The following is an 18,403-nucleotide window of genomic DNA, read 5'->3' on the forward strand; positions in this document are numbered from 1 at the left end:
CTGCTCTCCTCCAATCAGGAGCAGGATCAGCTCCTGCACGTCATCACTCAAGTTGGCAAGAGACAGCTGCGTAGAAACTGTTTCCTCCTCTCCCAGCGCCATTTTGTGGGAGAGCAGATGCATAGAATAAGTCTTAATTCCAGTAACTTAGTCTAGTCCGAGTTGCTCCCCACACATATGGGCTTCTTTGTTAACGTATCAGAAGGCAAAATGAATTCATGGGATTTTGCAGTGGACGCATACGTGATAGTTTGTGACAGTGGCAGCAACTGTGACAGGATCAAGTACGTTTAGGATTTCTAGTGACAGAGTCACAGGGTATTGGTAATAGCGCTGCGGTTTGTTGTCTTTATCTGTAATTGCAGAAATGAATCTCAGCAGTTAGTGAAAATAAAGTTCACTTCTACCCAGCCAAGTTCACAGATCCACAGCCTTCAGGTTAAGAACTCCCTACTAAGAAGGCTGAGCATCGCGAGATGGAGACAACCAAGTAAATAGGCCAGTTCTCATAAACCACGAGGGGAGGCATGGGTGTGCTCTCAGCAGAGAGGCGACCAAGTCCAGAATGCTAACTGCCCAAGGGGAAGAGGCTGGCTTCAGTGAGATGAGAGGGGAGGCTGAGACCCCATCAGCGACTGTTGTCTTAGGGAAGCACACTCTTTTGTGATTCAAATAGGATGTTTAGTGAGTCACCGAAAACATAAAATTAGCTTTGTTTGATAAGTGGTAGGCCCAGAGAAATACTGAGGTCATGGGAGGAGAAAACAAATGAAAATACCTGCCCGGGACAGCCAAATGAATAAGTATTTCACCGACTTGAGCATATGCGCTGGAATGACTCCCGCGGAAACCTGCCCATTTGCAGAGAGGTATCTGATAGTTCTCTGGTCCCCACCTGTTTAGGAAGATCGAGTTTCCCAAATGGTGTTTGGAAATTATTGCTCTGTAGGTTGTGCTGTGGAGAACGTGTATGGTGCGGAGCCTGTGTGTACGGTGTGCTATGAGACTTTCAAGAGAGGGCCATAATATTTCCTGGACTGACTTGATGGCGACTGCTCTCTTTCATGCCACTTCCATTGGCATCACCTGGAACAGTCTGCTGCCAAGCACTGGTTTGGGAAAATTTGATTTCAATACATGAAAAAGAAGCCTTTAGCTGGCCTGCAGGCAGTTTTTTTTTTTTTTTAAAACTAAGATTATTCTGCCAGAGGAAAATAACACCGTGGAGATTCTTCCAACAAATCTGTCTCTGAGGCCCAGCTACATGTGTCCTGAAAGGACATTCTGCCTTTATTGAGAGGTGAGGGGTGGGATAGACCTGGAGGGGCATATCATGCGTTATTTAAATAGAGAATGATATATATTATTAGCAAGGTTCAGATATGTATCACATGCATTCTCTCAGCCTTTTGTGAACATGGCCAGCTAATTAAAACTTGTCTGCTCTGCCCCAGATCAAAATGAGATGTTGCTTTGCATTTATTTGTTGCTTGAAAAGACAGGCTTAGGTCAATAGAGCCTGCTTTGAGGCGTATGGAAAAGACAGTTTGATATACCCAAGGAACATTTCTAGTGTGTGCATTCTAGTTTCTATGGTTTTGCCCTCTGGAGTCTTAGAGAAACTGATTAAGACCTAAAATATATTTTTAAAAAATACACATTTTATCTGATATCAAGAGTAGCAGTTTAGTAGTATTTTAGAAGATCTAGCACAACTCCAATTTGTAGCAGGTCATTTTTCTTTTGTCCAAACCGAGGAAACTTATATATCAGCTAAGCATGTTCAACTGTGTGACAAAGGGCTCTGAATGCCTGGGATTTGGGTTTTTGGTTTTTTTTTTTTTTTTTTTTTTTTTTTTTTGGTTGTTGTTGTATGGGAAAAAACTAGGTGTTTGCACTGAGATATTTGTAAGTCTTCATTTTCAAAAGAGGGAGGGAAGTAAGCAGTATGAACAGATAGATCTTTGAAATATGTGGCATATATTCTGTAAGTGCTATAATGGGTGATTTTAGCTAATGTGTGAATAATCATTTTTTTCTTTAATCATTATGAGTTGAAAAGTGTGAGGCACCTAGAACACTGTAGGGCACACAATAGCAAAAAACGACTGAAGGTTAAGAAATCTAATGATTGTTTCTCATTACCCTCAGGAGAAGTTCAAAGTCCTTCCCATGGATCACAAGCCCTGTAGGGTAAGGACAAGCTTTGGAACTGGCTAGACCTGGTTTTAAACTTGCATCTCCGTGTATTCCCTCTAGGACCTTGACCAAGTTCCTTGTGTCCTGGTCAGGGTTGCTGGTTGCAAAGAATAGAAGGGCAGGGAAATCAGCCCAGGTTAAGAAGGGGATTATTGTAGGGCTGTAGGGGTTCCAGTAAAGGTAAAATACACCAAGCAGGTGGATGTTTGTGTATTCTAGGCCCTGGCAAGGGGACCCTGCCTGAGATGGCCCTGAAATCCAGGCTGTGCTCCACTATGGAGGAGAAGGAGTCTTTCTGTAATTCTTTTTCAGGTGGGAGCTGGAAAATTCTTTCTCGTGGGAGCTGGAAAATACTTTGCTAAGGTCTTTTGCTCACCCCTCAGGGTCTCCTGTCTGCTTCTGAGTCAACTTCACTTTCCCAGGTCTTTCCATGGAAGGCCCGTTCCATGCTTTTCACTGCTCTCCAAAGCACAACTACCTTGGGATGATTTCCTTGACCCTGACTAAATGGCGACATCTCACTTCAAGTGTCCACTGTTGTCTAACTAGAATCTCTGGGTTCAGGTTGCTGTGTGTGTGTATGAGAGTGTGTGTGTGAGAGTGTGTGTGTGTGTGTGAAAGAGAGAGAGCGAGAGAGAGCGAGCCATTGGCTGAATCAAGTCCACAGCTTGACCCTCTCTACTGGGTGTCCCAAGAATATGAAAGAATCTCATGGAGAGAGAGGCAGGACCCTTTTGGAAGGAAGTGTGAACAGGGATACAGGAACTGGCATTTCTGGTAATTCTTTCTTTCTTTTTTTTTTTTTTTTTTTTTTTTTTTTTTTTTTTTTGAGATTTACTTATTTACTTGAAAGTCAGAGTTACACAGAGAGAAGGAGAGGCAGAGAGAGAGAGAGAAAGAGGTCTTCCATCTGCTGATCCACTCCCCAACTGGCTGCAATGGCCAGAGCTGTGTCAATCTGAAGCCAGGAGCCAGGAGTTGCTTCCGGGTCTCCCACATGGGTACAGGGGCCCAAGGGCTTGAGCCGTTTTCTACTGCTTTCCCAGGCCATAACAGAGAGCTGGATGGGAAGTGGAGCAGCTAGGACTCGAACCAGCACCCATATGGGATGCCGGCACTGCAGGTGGCGGCTTTACTCGCTACACCACAGCACCGGCCCCTCTGGTAATTCTTTGTTAACTCTCACTGCTATTATTGTAAAATGGGAATGAAAAGGCACTTTGAGAACAAACGAAATAGCTTGTATGAAGTACCTATATTATTTTTCTAAGATTGCCGTAACAAATGACCACGAACGTGGTGGCTTAAAACAACAGAAATTTATTCTCTAACAGTTGTGGAAACCAGAAGTCTGAAGTTAAGGTGTGAGCAGAGCCTCCCTCCCTGTGAAGGCTCTCGGGGAAAATCCTTGCCTGATTCTTCCAGGAGTTCCTTGGATTGTGCCTACATAGCTCCAATCTCTGCCCACTCCTCACATAGCCTTCTGCTTTCTGTGTGTCTCAAATCTCCCTCTGCCTTTCTCTTACAAGGGCACTTGCTGTTGTACTTATGGCCCTGCTATATAATCTAGAATATGCCACCTCAAGATTTGTGACTTGTTCACATCCACAAAAACCTGTTTCCAGGGATTTGATAAGGATGTCTTTTGGGGGGATATTAGTAATCGTTCGTTCATGGGCTGTTATGATTTTCTTTGCTTTATTTAATTTTTAATTTTAAAAGATTTATTTTTTATTTGAAAGGCAGAGTTATAGAGAGAAAGAGAGAGAGAGAGAGAGAGAGAGAGAGAGAGAGATCTTTCATCTGCTGGTTCACTCCGCAAATGGCCACAATGGCTGGAGTGGGGTCAGACCAAAGCCAGGAGCCAAGAGCTGCTTCTGGGTCCCTTATATGAGTTTAGGGGCCCAAGCACTTGGGCTATTTTCTGATGCTTTCCCAGCCAGGCACATTAGCAGGGAGCTGGATCAAAAGTGGAGCAGTTGGAAATTGAACTGTTGCCCATATGGGCTGCCAATGCTACAGGCAGTGGCTTAACCCACCAGTGCCAGCCCCCACTTTATTTTATTTTTACAAAAAGATTTGTTCATTTACTTGTTTGAAAAGCAGAGTGGCACACATACACACTGAGAGAGAAAGAGAGACAGAGAGAGAGAGAGAACTTCCATCTACTGGTTCACTTCCCAAATGACTACAACAGCTGAGCTGGGCCAGGCTGAAGCCAAGAGCTACGAATTCCCTCCGGGTCTCCCATGTCAGTAGCAGGGACTCAAGTACTTGGGCCATTGTCTGCTACTTCCCAAGTGTATTATCTGGGAGCTGGACTGGAAGTGGACTATCTGAGACTTGAACTGGCATTCCAGTAAGTGATGTGGGCACTGCAAGCAGCAGCTTTACTCACTGTGCTACAATGTCTACCCTGCTTTATTTTTTATTTTAAAATATTTCATTGTGTTAACAATGCTTAACCTGACAGCTATCTTCTTAAATAAATTTTTAAGTGTACAATATGTGGGGTCTTCAAAAAGTTCATGGAAAATGCATATCATGAAAACTATGCAAGAATTTTAAAAAATTTGGACTAAAATAAAATTTTTAATTCAAATTTTCCACAAATTTTTGAAGCCCCTCAAAAATGACTGTAAATATTTTGCTAAATATTTGGAATTGGTGAATTATATAATAATAGTTCTACTTTTAATTTTTTGAGTGTCCCCCATGCTGTTTTCCAAAGTGGCTTTACTGTTCTACCTTCCAACCAACAGTACGTAATGCTTCCAATTTCTCCATATCCTTATATCTCTGTTCTCATTTTTTGATAAGAAAGTGATATCTCACTGAGGTGTTGATTTGCATTTCTTTAACAGTTAGTGACACTGACTATATTTTCTTACAGCAATTGACCATTTCTGTGACTTTCTTGGAGAAATGTATAAATCCTTTGTCCACTGTGATGGTTTACCTAGGGCTCAGAAGATGATGCAGGTCAGTTCTCAGCAGGCCTAAGTGTTTTGTGTCATTTCTTTCAGAGGACAATAGAAACCCCATTTCCTCAGGGAGGAAGGCAAGACAAAAGGATGATGGGACTGGTAATTAGCAGCAGGATGAAGTGAGACTGAAAAAGGCTTCAGTTATTCCTCTGCCTTGGATCTTTGGGTCATTCAGCACCTCAGGACAAAGAAGTCTCATCTCTCCAGAGTGAGAAAATCAAGTCTGTATAAAAGCTGGAGAGGGGCAGGTGCAGTGGCTCACTAGACTAATCCTCCACCTTGCGGCGCCGGCACACCGGGTTCTAGTCCCAGTCGGGGCGCTGGATTCTGTCCCGGTTGCCCCTCTTCCAGGCCAGCTCTCTGCTGTGGCCAGGGAGTGCAGTGGAGGATGGCCCAAGTCCTTGGGCCCTGCACTACCTGGCTCCTGCCATCGGATCAGCGCTGTGCGGCGGCCATTGGAGGTGAACCAAGGGCAAAAGGAAGACCTTTCTCTCTGTCTCTCTCTCTCACTGTCCACTTTGCCTGTCAAAAAAAAAAAAACAAACAAAAAACAAAAAACAAACAAACAAAAAAAAAACAACGCTGGAGAGAAGGTAGCTTTTGCCAGGGGGCGGGGATGATGATCAGGCAGATGAGAGGTTGTGACCTCTCTCCTACAACTAGCTGTGTGACCCTGGGCAAGTGAATTCATTTCATTAGGCCTCTGTTTCCTCACTTTCGAAGAATGCGTAATAATAATTACCCCTCAGTGTTCCAAGGATTAAAGGAGGAAATAATGGAAAGTGCCTCAGCAAGATCACATCCCTCCCCTGCTTAAATCTTGCAATGGTCTTTATCTCTGTGTCAAGGCCAAGGTCCTTAAGAGCTCTTCACCATTTCAGCCTCTCTTACTCCAATACCCGCTCTTCTTCCCCTCCTCGTCATGACCCTCAAGCTACATGGACCTGCACCTCGGGACCCTCACTCACCTTGCTGTTTTCTGCTTGGAAACTCGCCTTTCAGATGACAGCATGACTGGCTCTGTTCTTTCCTTTAGGTCTTTACTCAAAAATCATCTCAGTGACGTCTGTCCTGGTCCTTGTATCTAAAAGTTCAGTCCCTCTCACCCCACCCAACACTTCATATCCCAATTCCTTGAATTTTTTCCACTTCTCATTGTTGGTTACCATCTAACTCACTATATAGTTGTTTATTACCTGCTATCCACATTTGCTTCTTTCTTTCTTTATTTTTTTTAGTTTATTTATTTTTTATTTTTTGACAGGCAGAGTGGACAGTGAGAGAGAGAGACAGAGAGAAAGGTCTTCCTTTGCCGTTGGTTCACCCTCCAATGGCCGCCGCGGCCAGCGCGCTGCGGCCGGCACACCGTGCTGACCCGATGGCGGAGCCAGGTACTTATCCTGGTCTCCCATGGGGTGCAGGGCCCAAGGACTTGGGCCATCCTCCACTGCACTCCCGGGCCACAGCAGAGAGCTGGCCTGGAAGAGGGGCAACCGGACAGAATCCGGCGTCCCGCCTGACCGGGACTAGAACCCGATGTGCCGGTGCCGCTAGGTGGAGGATTAGCCTAGTGAGCCGCGGCGCCGGCTCACATTTGCTTCTTTATAAAGGCAGGCATTACTGTTATTCACTGGTGTAACCCGAATGCTTAAAATGATATGTGACACAAAAATAGGCACCAAATGAAAATTTGGTGATCTGATCCGAATGAATGGTTATTAGTTCCTTTTTACTCTTGAGTTTCATCTTCCTAATTGGCACAGTGTTCAGTATAATAGAGAAAATACAGAATGATGTCACTTAGGCTGTGGTTTGAAGGCCAAGGCAGTTCCTGTTTGAATTTGTATTTGTATTGTCCAGCACCTGACCTAGTATACGGAAACAGTAGGTGAACGTTGAATAAATTATCAAATAAATGTGTAATAACTTGTGAGAAGAAAATAAACTGTGATGAAAGTTTACAAAACATAGTTTATTGATAATGAGGAGCCCTCACTCCATTCTGGCATTTTTGTGTCAATGATTCCCAGAGCCACTCATGTATTCACCCACTCAGCAAATGTTTCCTTGCACCTTCTGAACAGGACGGGGGTGCCTTCCTAGAGCTTCTCATCCCCCAGGGTGGGACATGGACATGTGCACAGCTACTCTGAGGGCAGCACAAGGGAACACCAGGGCTGCAGGATCACAGCTCTGTGGGACAAACCCAGGAAGCAGAGACCAAGTCAATGTGGAGTGAGATGGTCAGGAAGCTTCCGTAGAGGAAAAGACACGTGCCATGAGTCTGAAAGCAAGGAACTGTTCAGCATGGAGAAGGAAGTGAGAAGAGGGACTCTAGCCCTGGCAAAGGACATTCTCAGTGGCCTGAGAGTTGGGGGAGGGCAGGCGGTGGCCTCTGTCCCATTAGAGTAACAATAGTGACTGCTAACTGAGACTTCACTGTGCTTGAGGCACTATCCTCATCTGATGCAGGAAGACTCTTTCATAATCTACTGCAAACAGTCATGCCATTTAGCCCCACACTTTCTATGGGCACCTAGAATAGTTCTTATTATCTTCTTTAAGAAATGAGAGACCCAAGATGGACTCTCTTTGTGCTCTAAGCTGGTATCTGAATCAACTAGTAAATAACCTGGTAACACTAAACACTGTTGTTTTCTTCATAAGCTGTTTTCTTTTTTTACTCCTAGCCCTCATCACTATTTTCTCAACATACAGATGTTTAAATATGTGCCTCTTTCTCCTTTGAAGGTGAGCTCCAAGAGAGGAGGGACTTTGTTTTGCTCACTGCCGTATCTCAAGGACGCGAGGCAACCTCCAGAAACACTCGTTCAATAAAGGAAGGAAAGAGAAGCCTCATGGTGTTATTAGGCAGGATTCTTGGTGAGAAATGCAATGCTGGTGAAGTGTTTCCTTACAACCCTAACTGTATCTGATTCCTCATCTCCAGACGGCACAGTTTAACTGGGATCCAGAGACAGTGGGCCTGATCCACGGATCTTTCTTCTGGGGCTATATTGTGACACAAATTCCAGGCGGTTTCATTTCAAACAAGTTTGCTGCTAACAGGTAAGATAAATGGATCCAACGGCAGTGCTGTACAGGTTATAAAGTGGCTTTCTACCTTTGTAAAATCTGCAGGGTCAATGCTCATTTTGAGGGTGCAAAATGAAAAATGAGAGCCATCCTCATACATACAATTTGCAGATCTTGATCTCAAATAGTCTATTCTGTAGTAAATTATTATGGGAGAAAGAAAATGAAAGAATGCGGGGAGGAGAGAGAGAGAGAATATGTGTGCTCCCTTTCACTGGTTCATTTCCCAAATGCCCATAAAGGTTAGAACTGTGCGGGCTGAAGCTGGAAGTTGGGAACTCAATCCAAGTCTCCCATATGGGAAGCAGGAACCCAGTAATTACATGAGCCATCACTGCTGCCTTGTGGGTCTGCATTAGCAGGAACCAGAGTCAGGAGCTAGAGCTGAATATCAAATCTTGATGTGAGAAGTGGGCATTTTAATTTATGTCTTAACCGCTAGGCTAAATGCTCACCCCAGTCCTGTTCTTCAGAGTCTATATACATACTTTTTTTTTTCAATTGTGTTTGTGTGTAAAGATTTTTTTTAAAGATTTTATTTATTTCTATTTGAGAGTTAGAGTTACAGACAGTGAGAGTGAGAGACAGAGAGAAGGGTCTTCCAACTGCTGGTTCACTCCCCAGATGGCCACACAGCCAGAGCTGCGCCTATCTGAAGCCAGGGGCCAGGCATTTCTTCCTGGTCTCCCACGTGGGTGCAGGGGCCCAAGCACTTAGACTATCTTCTACTGCTTTCCCAGGCCATAGCAGAGAGCTGGACTGGAAATGGAACAGCCAGGATTAGAACCAGTGCCCATATGGGATGCCAGCGCCGCAGGCAGAGGATTAACCTACAGCGCCACGACGCAGGCCCCTATACTTACATTTTTGACCAATATAATTTACCTTGTAACTGTTTAAGCGATTACGTGATAAAAGAGAACATTTAACTATGAGTCAGGAGGAATAGATCCTGGCTCCTTAATGGCTCACTGGTAACCTCTACTGAGTTACTTTCCCTCTCTCACTGGGCCTCAGTTTTCTCATCTGTAAAGTGAAACCATTCAACCACATTGCATTTCAGTTCTCTTTCACCACTGACATTCTGCCATCCTAGGCACTCATAAGGTTTTGTCATGTCAGTAGTAAGGGCTTGCCTTTAGACTGCACAATGTGCCTTTGATGCCCTTGAGACTTTATAGTGGGTGCTTGAGCAATTAAAAGTGTCTCAGAACAGAAGGAGCTATGTCAATTTGCAATGAGTTCTCTGTCACTAGAGGTAGTCAAGCAGAAGAGGATGACCACTTGGGGGAGATAGAGAGTATAACGTGCATGAGAAAAAGAATAGAAAATATTTCCAGTTCCTTTCCAATTGTATTTCTCATATGACTATATCAATGGATTTTATGAAGTATATTGCATTTTATAAAGCTGTGTTTTTCAGACTCTAAAACAACTTATTAAATGGTTGTGATACTGCTATAGCAATTTAACAAATATTTGAGAGAGATGAGAGAGAAACAGAATAAATTGAATAAAGCAGAATAGTAAATACTAAGTGCATTGCGCATAAGAACAATGATTGGTTTTTGAAACTTATTTCAGTTACATTTGTGTGTATGAGCATAGATGGTGTTGTAATATAAAATATATTTTCTTTATGGGTAAAACTTAAAAAAACCTTTACTGTGAGATCCAAAAACGTGCAAACATGATTGTTTTTACTCATCTTCTTGTTTATATCTTATTTTCTAACTTTATTTTTTAATTTTCATTTTTTTAGTCTTTAACAGGTTCAATATAGTTAATAGATACAGTTCTGAGGATATAATGATAGTCCCTTTCTCCCATACTCTCTCCCTTTCTCTCTCTCCCCCTCCCTCCCTCTCCCTTTCCCCTTCTCTTTTGAGATAACATATCTTTAATTTCCATTGTATCAAGTGCTTAACATGCCAGTATTAAAGAGTTCATCAAGTAAAAAGCAAAAAGACCCTAGTTTAGTGGAAATGTAGAGAATCTATTCTTCTTATAAAGTGATACAAATACTAATATTGGCAGTTTTGATTTCCTAGGTTACTGCCTACACCTCTGTCCTATAAAGAAATCACAATAATATGATTGTATTGTATGGGAAAAAAGGTTGAAGCATCATTAACCTGAGGGGGAAGAGAAAAAATGGTGCTTTTTTTCTTGTGAGCTGAGCAGGGTGGAGAGGGCAGGGACACTGAGTTGTGATTGAAGGGCCACCTCTCTTGTGCTTGGTTGGTTCCAAGGCAAAAGAAAACTGGGAAACTAGAGTACAGCCCTGGGAAGCAGGAGACACAGCCTCAAACATGGGAGCGTTAGAAAGGAATAGTCAAGAAGGTTCAGTTTGGTGGCCCCGGGCAGAGTATAACATGCACGAGAAAAAGAATAGAAAATATTTCCAGTTCCTTTCCAATTGTATTTCTCATATGGGTGGGTCTCCAGCAAGCTCCCTTCAAGCTGCTCATTCTGCAGCTTTCTAGGACACCATCCAAGAAGACACCTGTGCTTCCAAAAATGTGTCTATATTTGGTCGAGACTGGACCTTGGGAATCAAAGCAGCCACAGTCTAGCTTGGGGGCACAGGAGACCCTAATACACTTATTTCTCTGAATTAATTTGTCTTCATTTTCACAGGGATCTTATATAAACTGTTAGGTTCTTTTTAGATGTTTAACTGAAGTGCATCAACTATCACCTGGTCTTCCAGTAACATAGTGCTTTGGTCCCTCAGGGTCTTTGGAGCTGCCATCTTCTTAACATCAACTTTGAACATGTTCATTCCTTCTGCGGCCAGAGTGCATTATGGATGCGTCATGTGTGTCAGAATTTTGCAAGGTCTAGTGGAGGTAGGAAAGGCTTTCCTCATGGTTTTTTATATTGCCAGAGACAATGTAATCTTTTAGAAAATTCAGCTCAAGAAAACCATCCCCATTCCTTCCTGTCTTCCTTTTTAAAGCTGCATTACATTTTGAAGATTTATTAAAAACAAACAAAATAAATTAAAAAAGACTTACTTATTTGTCTGAAAGACAGAGTTACAGAGCAAGTAAGAGATCATCCATCTATGATCTACTTCCCAAATGGCCACAATGACTGGGGCTGGACTGGGCCAGAGCCAGGAGCCAGAAACTGCATCCGGGCCTCCTGTTTGAGTAGCAGCGGCCCAAGTACTTTGGTCATCTTCCACTGCTTTCCCAGGTGCACTAGCAAAGATTAGAAGTGGAGCAGTTGGAACTTGAACTGGCATTCATATGGGATACCAGCATTGTGGGTTGTGGTTCAACCTGTTGCGCCACAACACTGCGCCCAAAATCCCCTTTTCTTAGTTTTCCAATTTTCTACCTTGTCCTGCTATCTCAGCTCTCTGATGATGGCTACAATTACAAATATTTTACTTAAAATGGCTTGTCTTATTCCACATTTATATCTAATAGATTTCCATAATGACTTTAGAGATAATCTAATAAACTACTTTATGTTAATAGAAGATGAAACTAAAACTTAGAGCTGACATAGCAAGGGCTCTTTCAACCACAGCAATTTAAGTCAATGTATTAATAATGTGCAAGTTTCCAAGGGTGTAGTCTGATGCCAAAATTTAACTCCACGAAAATGGCAACTTGATGCAGTGCCAAGGGTAAATATTTAGGGCTCTAATGGCCATGCCAACTTTGTTGCAACTACTGAACTCTGCTCTTATAGTACAAAAACAATCACAGACAATATGGAGACACATGGACATGGCTGTATTCCAGTAAAGCTTTTTAGACCCTAAAATGTGAAGCCAATGTGGCATATAGGTTGCCATAAAATATAATTCTCCCTTTGATTTTTTTCCTTACCACTTAAAAACATAAAAATCATTTTTAGGGGCTGGTGTTGCAGCATAGTTGGTTAAGCCCATCTGGGCACTGGTTTGTGTCTTAGCTGCTCCACTTCCAATCTAGCTCCCTTCTAATGGCCTGGGGAAAGCAGCAGAAAATGGCCCAAGTGATTGGGCCCCTGCCACCCATGTATGAGACCTAGAAGAAGCTCCTGGTTCTTGACTTCAGCCTGGCCCAGTCCTGGCTGTTGTGGACATTTTGGGTGTGAACCAGCAGATGGACAATCTCTTTCTGTCTGTCTCTCTCTCTCTTTCTCTAACTCTGCTTTTCAAATAAATAAAATAACTCTTTTTTAAAAATCATTATCAGCTTGTGGGCTGTACAAAAACAGGTGGTGGGCCAAACTGGGCTCTACCTTGCCAACTTCTTAAGTACAGCAACATTATTCAAACTCAGTCACTCAGTGCTAGTTGTCCTCACTTTGTTATAACCATGTACAACTTGTACAGTTACTTGACTGTTGTTTTCACCTAGATCAACTCACTTAAAATAAAAAAGAAACCCCAAAATCCCTTGTTCCAGATAACAATATCTTTGAAATCATAGCTTTGATGTATATATTAGTCTGCTTTCCTGACCTTAATTAGAACTCTCAAGGAGTTTCTTGGGATGGAAAAGGTTTATGTTAGCTTACAGTTTGGAGGTTATGGTTTAGGATTAGTGGCCCATAACTGGTGGAGGCTTGTCATGCATTTGTGGAGTAACAATCACACAGTGAGTCAGGAAACAGAGAGAGAGAGAACACGAGTGAGCGAGCCTAGGTAGAACTTGAACTCAAATAATAATCTATCCTGTTGTAAGAACCAATCTCTGAGGACACAGCCTCACTGACCCAAAGACATCCCACCAGACATACTTTACAAATGCCATAATTAGATCAAGCCCCCCCACCCCACTCCAATCCATCAATCATTAACATTACAGCATCAAAGTTTAAACCCCTTACATGAGTTTTGGAGAGACAAATCCTACTCAACCCAAAGTAATGTGCTAATTACATTTTTTCCTAAAATGGATTAGAATGTTTATGTAGCATTTATAATTAAGAGGGTAAGTTGTTGTAGCCCCTCAAATCCAACTCTAGTCCTACTAGCACACTTTGGGAAACACTGGTGTGGTGGGAAGAATGTGATATTAGCAGTCATGAAGATTAAGTTCTAGTCACCTTACGAGTCTGAGCCTCACTCAGCTCCTGTATCTTGAAATGAGAGAATGGACCGAGAGATCATGGAATTCCCTTCTTATACTGATATTCTGCAATACAGGAAATGTAAAAACTTCCTTCCCCTTTCCCTATCATATTCACATTTGCACTTTATTTGAATTTTAGCATATGTGCTGTGAGTCAAAAATCTGAATCATGGTGTCTTAGCTTTTGGGGCTACTGTAACAGAATACCATAAACCAGTGGTTAATAAGCAACAAAAATTCATTTCTCCCAGTTCTGGAGGCTGGGAACGGTGAGATCAAGGTACCAGCAGACTTGGTATCTGGTGTGGGCTTCTTCCTGACTCACACACCATTATCTTCTCTGGGTCTTCATATGGCTGAAGGGGCAAGGGCCCTTCCTGGGGTTGCCATCCTCATAACATAGTCACCCAGAGGTCCATCTCCAAACACCATCATATGGAGGATTAGGTTTCAACATAAGAATCTGGTGGGGGAAACAGGCATTCAGTCTCTAGCAGTGTCTATGAATTGGCCTTTTAAACTGTAGCTGGTGTAAAGAAGCAGCATCCATGTTTTAAACATATAGAAACTGCAGGAAATTAATCTATTTCCAATCCTTCTGCCAGGGTGTGACCTACCCCGCCTGCCACGGGATGTGGAGTAAGTGGGCACCACCATTGGAGAGAAGCCGGTTGGCCACAACCTCTTTTTGTGGTAGGTGTATTAGAATTTTGGCTTTAAGTAACTGAAAGCCCCATTAAGGGTCTTAAGCAGAGTCTTGCTACCTAACAGAATCACAAAGGTGAGTGACTGTTGCTGTTATTTGTGCTGCTCAACAATCCATGCAGGGAAAGCAAATACTTTCCCAAAGTCCCTACCGGACTTCCAACTCCTGTAACTATGTCACACACTTTACTTACTCAGGGGAGGATAGGAAAGCAGTTGCCTACCTTCTACAGCCTCTCCAGGAAAAAAGAAGGGAGAAAGGGTTGGAAGTGGCTGTTGGATAGCCAACAAATGACATTTGCCAAGGGTAAATGTGGAAGAAATGGGATAATCAAACCTCCCACTTCTCTTTTTACATTGAAACTGAAGTCCAATGATTTGCCCAAGGTCACACGGCCATTACTCAAGGTCACACATATACAAAGTCATGGAGCCAGAGCAGAACCACCCGATTCTTGCTCTGGAACTTTCCGTACTACACACTGCTAACACTGCATTAGACCATTTTTGCTTATTGTAATGACAGATTAACTTTATAAAGAAAAGAGGTTTATTGAGCTCACAGTTCTAAAGATAGATGGCAATGTGGTGCTAGCATGGCTCAGCTCTGATGAGGACCTCATGGCGAATGGCATCATGATGGAAGGAGTGAACACAGGCAAGAGCCACAGATTGCGCAGGAAGCAAGAGAGACACACCCTCAATGACCTGAAAACCTTTACTAGGCCCCATCTCTTAAAGGCCCACCAACTCCCACTGCCACAGTGAGGACAATGTTTTCAATACAAAAACCTGTGAGGGACACACTTAAACTGCATTCAAACCATAGCAAATGTGTATTTTATCAGAGACATTTCAATTATTTTTGCCATTATATTCCAGATAAAAGTGAAGTAGAGACCATCCATCTCACCAGAAAGTAGATTTAGGCATCCTCAAGTAGTACAGGACCCCCAGTCTTGCTAAGGCTCCTCACCATAAGCATCCTTTTGGGACTGGTCCCTCTATGTATTGCTGGAAGGATGCAGGGTTCTGAAGGGTTTACTTAGATACCAATCCACAATAGAAAAACTGCAGCAACAAAGTTATAAATGTATTTTAAAGTATTGTTTATGGGGGAAGGTGCCCATGTAGGCAAAAGTACCTTGGACCACAAAAGTCATGATGGGACCCAAAGAGTTAGCGTTAGAATTTAGGTCTGATTTTTCAAGCTAGCCTGAATTTCCTAAGATAAGCTAACCTGTACTTCTTTGCTAAGAAGAGAAATAAAACTTCCTTTTCATTTTTGTGAATGTTTTTATTTTTTTCTCTTGATTTTCCACTTACCTGCCAAATAACAATTCTTACATTAGTAATAGTGATCAAATATTTCTGGGAATTTGGTGTGAAACATCCGCCAATGTATTTGTTTTCTGCCTTGTTTGGATATGCGTGTGCAGCTGAAATGTCTTTAGAAACCATATCTGGCTTCTCATTTGCATTTCAAGAGCACCTCTGACCCTACTACTGAGCTTATAAGCTTCTGCCCAACTCATCTTGTGGTTTACTGGATCCTTGGTCTTGACTTCTTTGGATGGCTTATTTGTAAGGCTTTTCATTTTGATTTGCCAGCAAAATGAGAGTGACTCGCAGCCACTCCCCCCCCAGTCTTAGTGCGTCTTTACAGCCCTAAAAGGGCTGATTTAAGAGGTAGTTTGACTCCCAAGGAAAGTTACCTGGTCAAGGTCACAGGTCCTATTACATTCCCCAGTGAAGGTGTGGCCTTGATTTCAATAAACAGTCAAGGGAAAATGTCCTTACAAGGAAACCCAGACCAGGAGGTTGATTGATTCTTGATCTCAAAAGATTTCAGAGTGAGAAGAGATTCTAGAAAACATCCCGTTACACCCCCATGTCTAGTACTTGAGGAAACTTAGGTTCAGGGAGGAAAAAAGGATTTACATTCTCATGGCTCATAAAGGCAGATCTGGGGACTCTTTCCTACGCCTGATTCTGCTGCTGCCCCTCCCTGTGCTATCCAGTGATCACTCAAGGGCTACGTGTTTCCTTCATGGTCATGGTGAGCACACGAGGGCCAGAGGGGCAGCCTTCTCCCAGGGCAGAGCACTTTGTTGTATATGCCCGAAGGTTGTGGGTGAAGGGAGATGACATTGAAGCCCATTTGGAAGGATGAGGAAGAGTTTTTTCAGATAGAGAAGAAGGCCATTGAGGTCAAGTCGTAGCATTTTCCCAAAGAATGTTGTTTTTTCATATATATATATATATATATATATATATATATATATATATATATAAACTTATTTGAAGGGCAGAGTTACAATGAGAGAGGAAGAAGGAAGGAGAGGGAAAGAGAGAGAAAAAGGTCTTCCATCTGCTGGTTCACTCCCTAGATGGCAGCAACAGCCAGGGCTGGGCCAAGCTGAAGCCAGGAGCCAGGAGCTTCTTCAGGTCTCTCATTTGAATGCTGGGGCCCAAGGACTTGAACCATTTTCTGCTGCCTTCTCAGATGTCTTAGCAGGAACCTGGATCGGAAGTGGTGTGCCCATATGGGATGTCAGCATTGCAGGCAGTGACTTAACCTGTTACACCACAATGCCAGCCCCATAAAGAATGCTCCTTACTATGGAGAATTATTGGATGTTTTTGTGTGAAGGAGGCAGAGCTGAGTTATTAAATACAGGTCCCAAGAACCTGCATTCTGAACTCTGTCACACCTGTGTGACCTCAGGCAATTTACTTCCCCTCCCCCAGGACTGTTTGCTTCCTTGTAAAATGGAGATAATATTGAGACTGACTTCATTAAGTTGCAGAGGGTAGAATAACATCACAGGAATAGAATGCTTAGCACACAGAAAGTGACATGGGCCAGGCAGGGAGTCAGAGGACCCAGAGCTAAGGACTGCCAGCAGGACGGTCATGTGCTCCACTCAAATCCCATCACTCTTTTGTGCTGATTCAACACACTTGAAGACTTAGCACACCCACTCCTCATCCTGCAGCTGAGCCTCACTATCCACTATGTACCACAACACCTTGGAGTTCACCACATGTGCCACAGCCCCACCCTGTATCCTATAAAAGCAGGACCCCAGTCTGAGTTCCACTAATTCTCTTGAGGTTGCCCACACTCACCTTTGAGTGTGTGCTATCCCTTTGCCTTTCAATAAATCCTGCTTTTTTTTTTTTTTTTGCCTTTCAATAAATCCCGCCTTTTTTTTTTTTTTTTTTTTTCTCTCACCTCTCTCTACGTCTCCTGGTTGTATTTATTTGCAGGAAGACAAGAACCTGGACTAAGTCTAGCTGGGAGGTCTTTCCAACCTAGCAAGGGCTCTGGATCTCCACAGCATAATTTAGGGTCCCTATCCCCACAACAAAAGCACACACAATGAATCTTGGTTGTTGTTGTTTATTCCTGGACTCTCCATGTCTCCATGTCTCTTTGCATAATTTTTTTTAATTTAATGAATGCATTTTTACATAGATACAACTTTAGGAATACAGTGGTTCTTTCCCTCATGCCCCCCACCCCGCTCCCTTCCCACCTTCCATTCCCTCTCCCATCTCCTTCTTCTTATGGATCATTTTTAGTATGACTTTATATATAGAGGACCATCTCTATACTAATCATAGAATTCAACAATTTGCCTCCACGCCCACACACAATATATAGAGTACAGTTTGGGGAGAGAATTTGCAGTTGATTCTCATATTGCAATTCAATAGGCATCATATCTATGAGACCCCACCCTCATCTGCATTCCTGACGTATTTGGCCTAGGGAAGATCACCTGCTCCACACCAAGGCAGAGTCAGACCTGCAGCCTTCTTTGAATGTTTGCCCTGGTGAACTTGCCTTACTGGTTTGAGAAATTTTAAAGTTTGTATAAAGAAATAAAAATGGTTGTCATTCTGTGATAATAGCAATAATAGCTGGCATTTGTGTAATCCTTTAGAGCTTACAAAGTGTCTTCAATGACATTGTGTAGTTGCCCCTCAAACAGACACAGGAGTTAGACATTTCATTCCTATCTTATCTCGGGGGAGAATGAGTCTAGAGACTTTCGCAGGTGTTGTGATGTTCAGACTTCAGGTCCCAGGTTCAGTCTTTTAGCCTTTCATAGAGAGTCAGACCCAGTTTGGAAAGATGTGTCGTAACCTGTATCCCTGCAAGCTCCCCAATTTCTCTTTTCCTGAGCATTGACTTCTGGAATAAAGGATTGCCCTTTGAGTTCATTAGTTTTTCTGCAGTAACTTTTTTGATTCCCAGCCCAGGGGTCAATTTCAGATAGTAACTTTTCAATTCAGTTAATATGTATTGGGAGTTTGCAAGGCTCA

The 18,403-nt window shown here is 42.8% G+C and overlaps 1 protein-coding gene across 2 annotated transcripts in view; it reads left to right on the top strand.

Moving 5' to 3' along the window:
* SLC17A8 (solute carrier family 17 member 8) overlaps positions 1–18,403 on the top strand; it is a 54,657-nt gene that overhangs the window by 18,004 nt on the left and 18,250 nt on the right. For both annotated transcript variants that reach the window (XM_002711219.6, XM_089308857.1), the window contains exons 3-5: positions 8,137–8,255; positions 11,020–11,134; positions 13,969–14,056. In XM_002711219.6, the coding sequence (XP_002711265.4) occupies positions 8,137–8,255; positions 11,020–11,134; positions 13,969–14,056 (322 nt within the window). The remainder of the gene's footprint in view (positions 1–8,136; positions 8,256–11,019; positions 11,135–13,968; positions 14,057–18,403) is intronic.

This window comes from Oryctolagus cuniculus, chromosome 11 (assembly GCF_051225735.1).
Source record: "Oryctolagus cuniculus isolate XC-2025 breed Fujian yellow rabbit chromosome 11, ASM5122573v1, whole genome shotgun sequence".
In the NCBI taxonomy this organism is placed as follows: Eukaryota; Metazoa; Chordata; class Mammalia; order Lagomorpha; family Leporidae; genus Oryctolagus; species Oryctolagus cuniculus.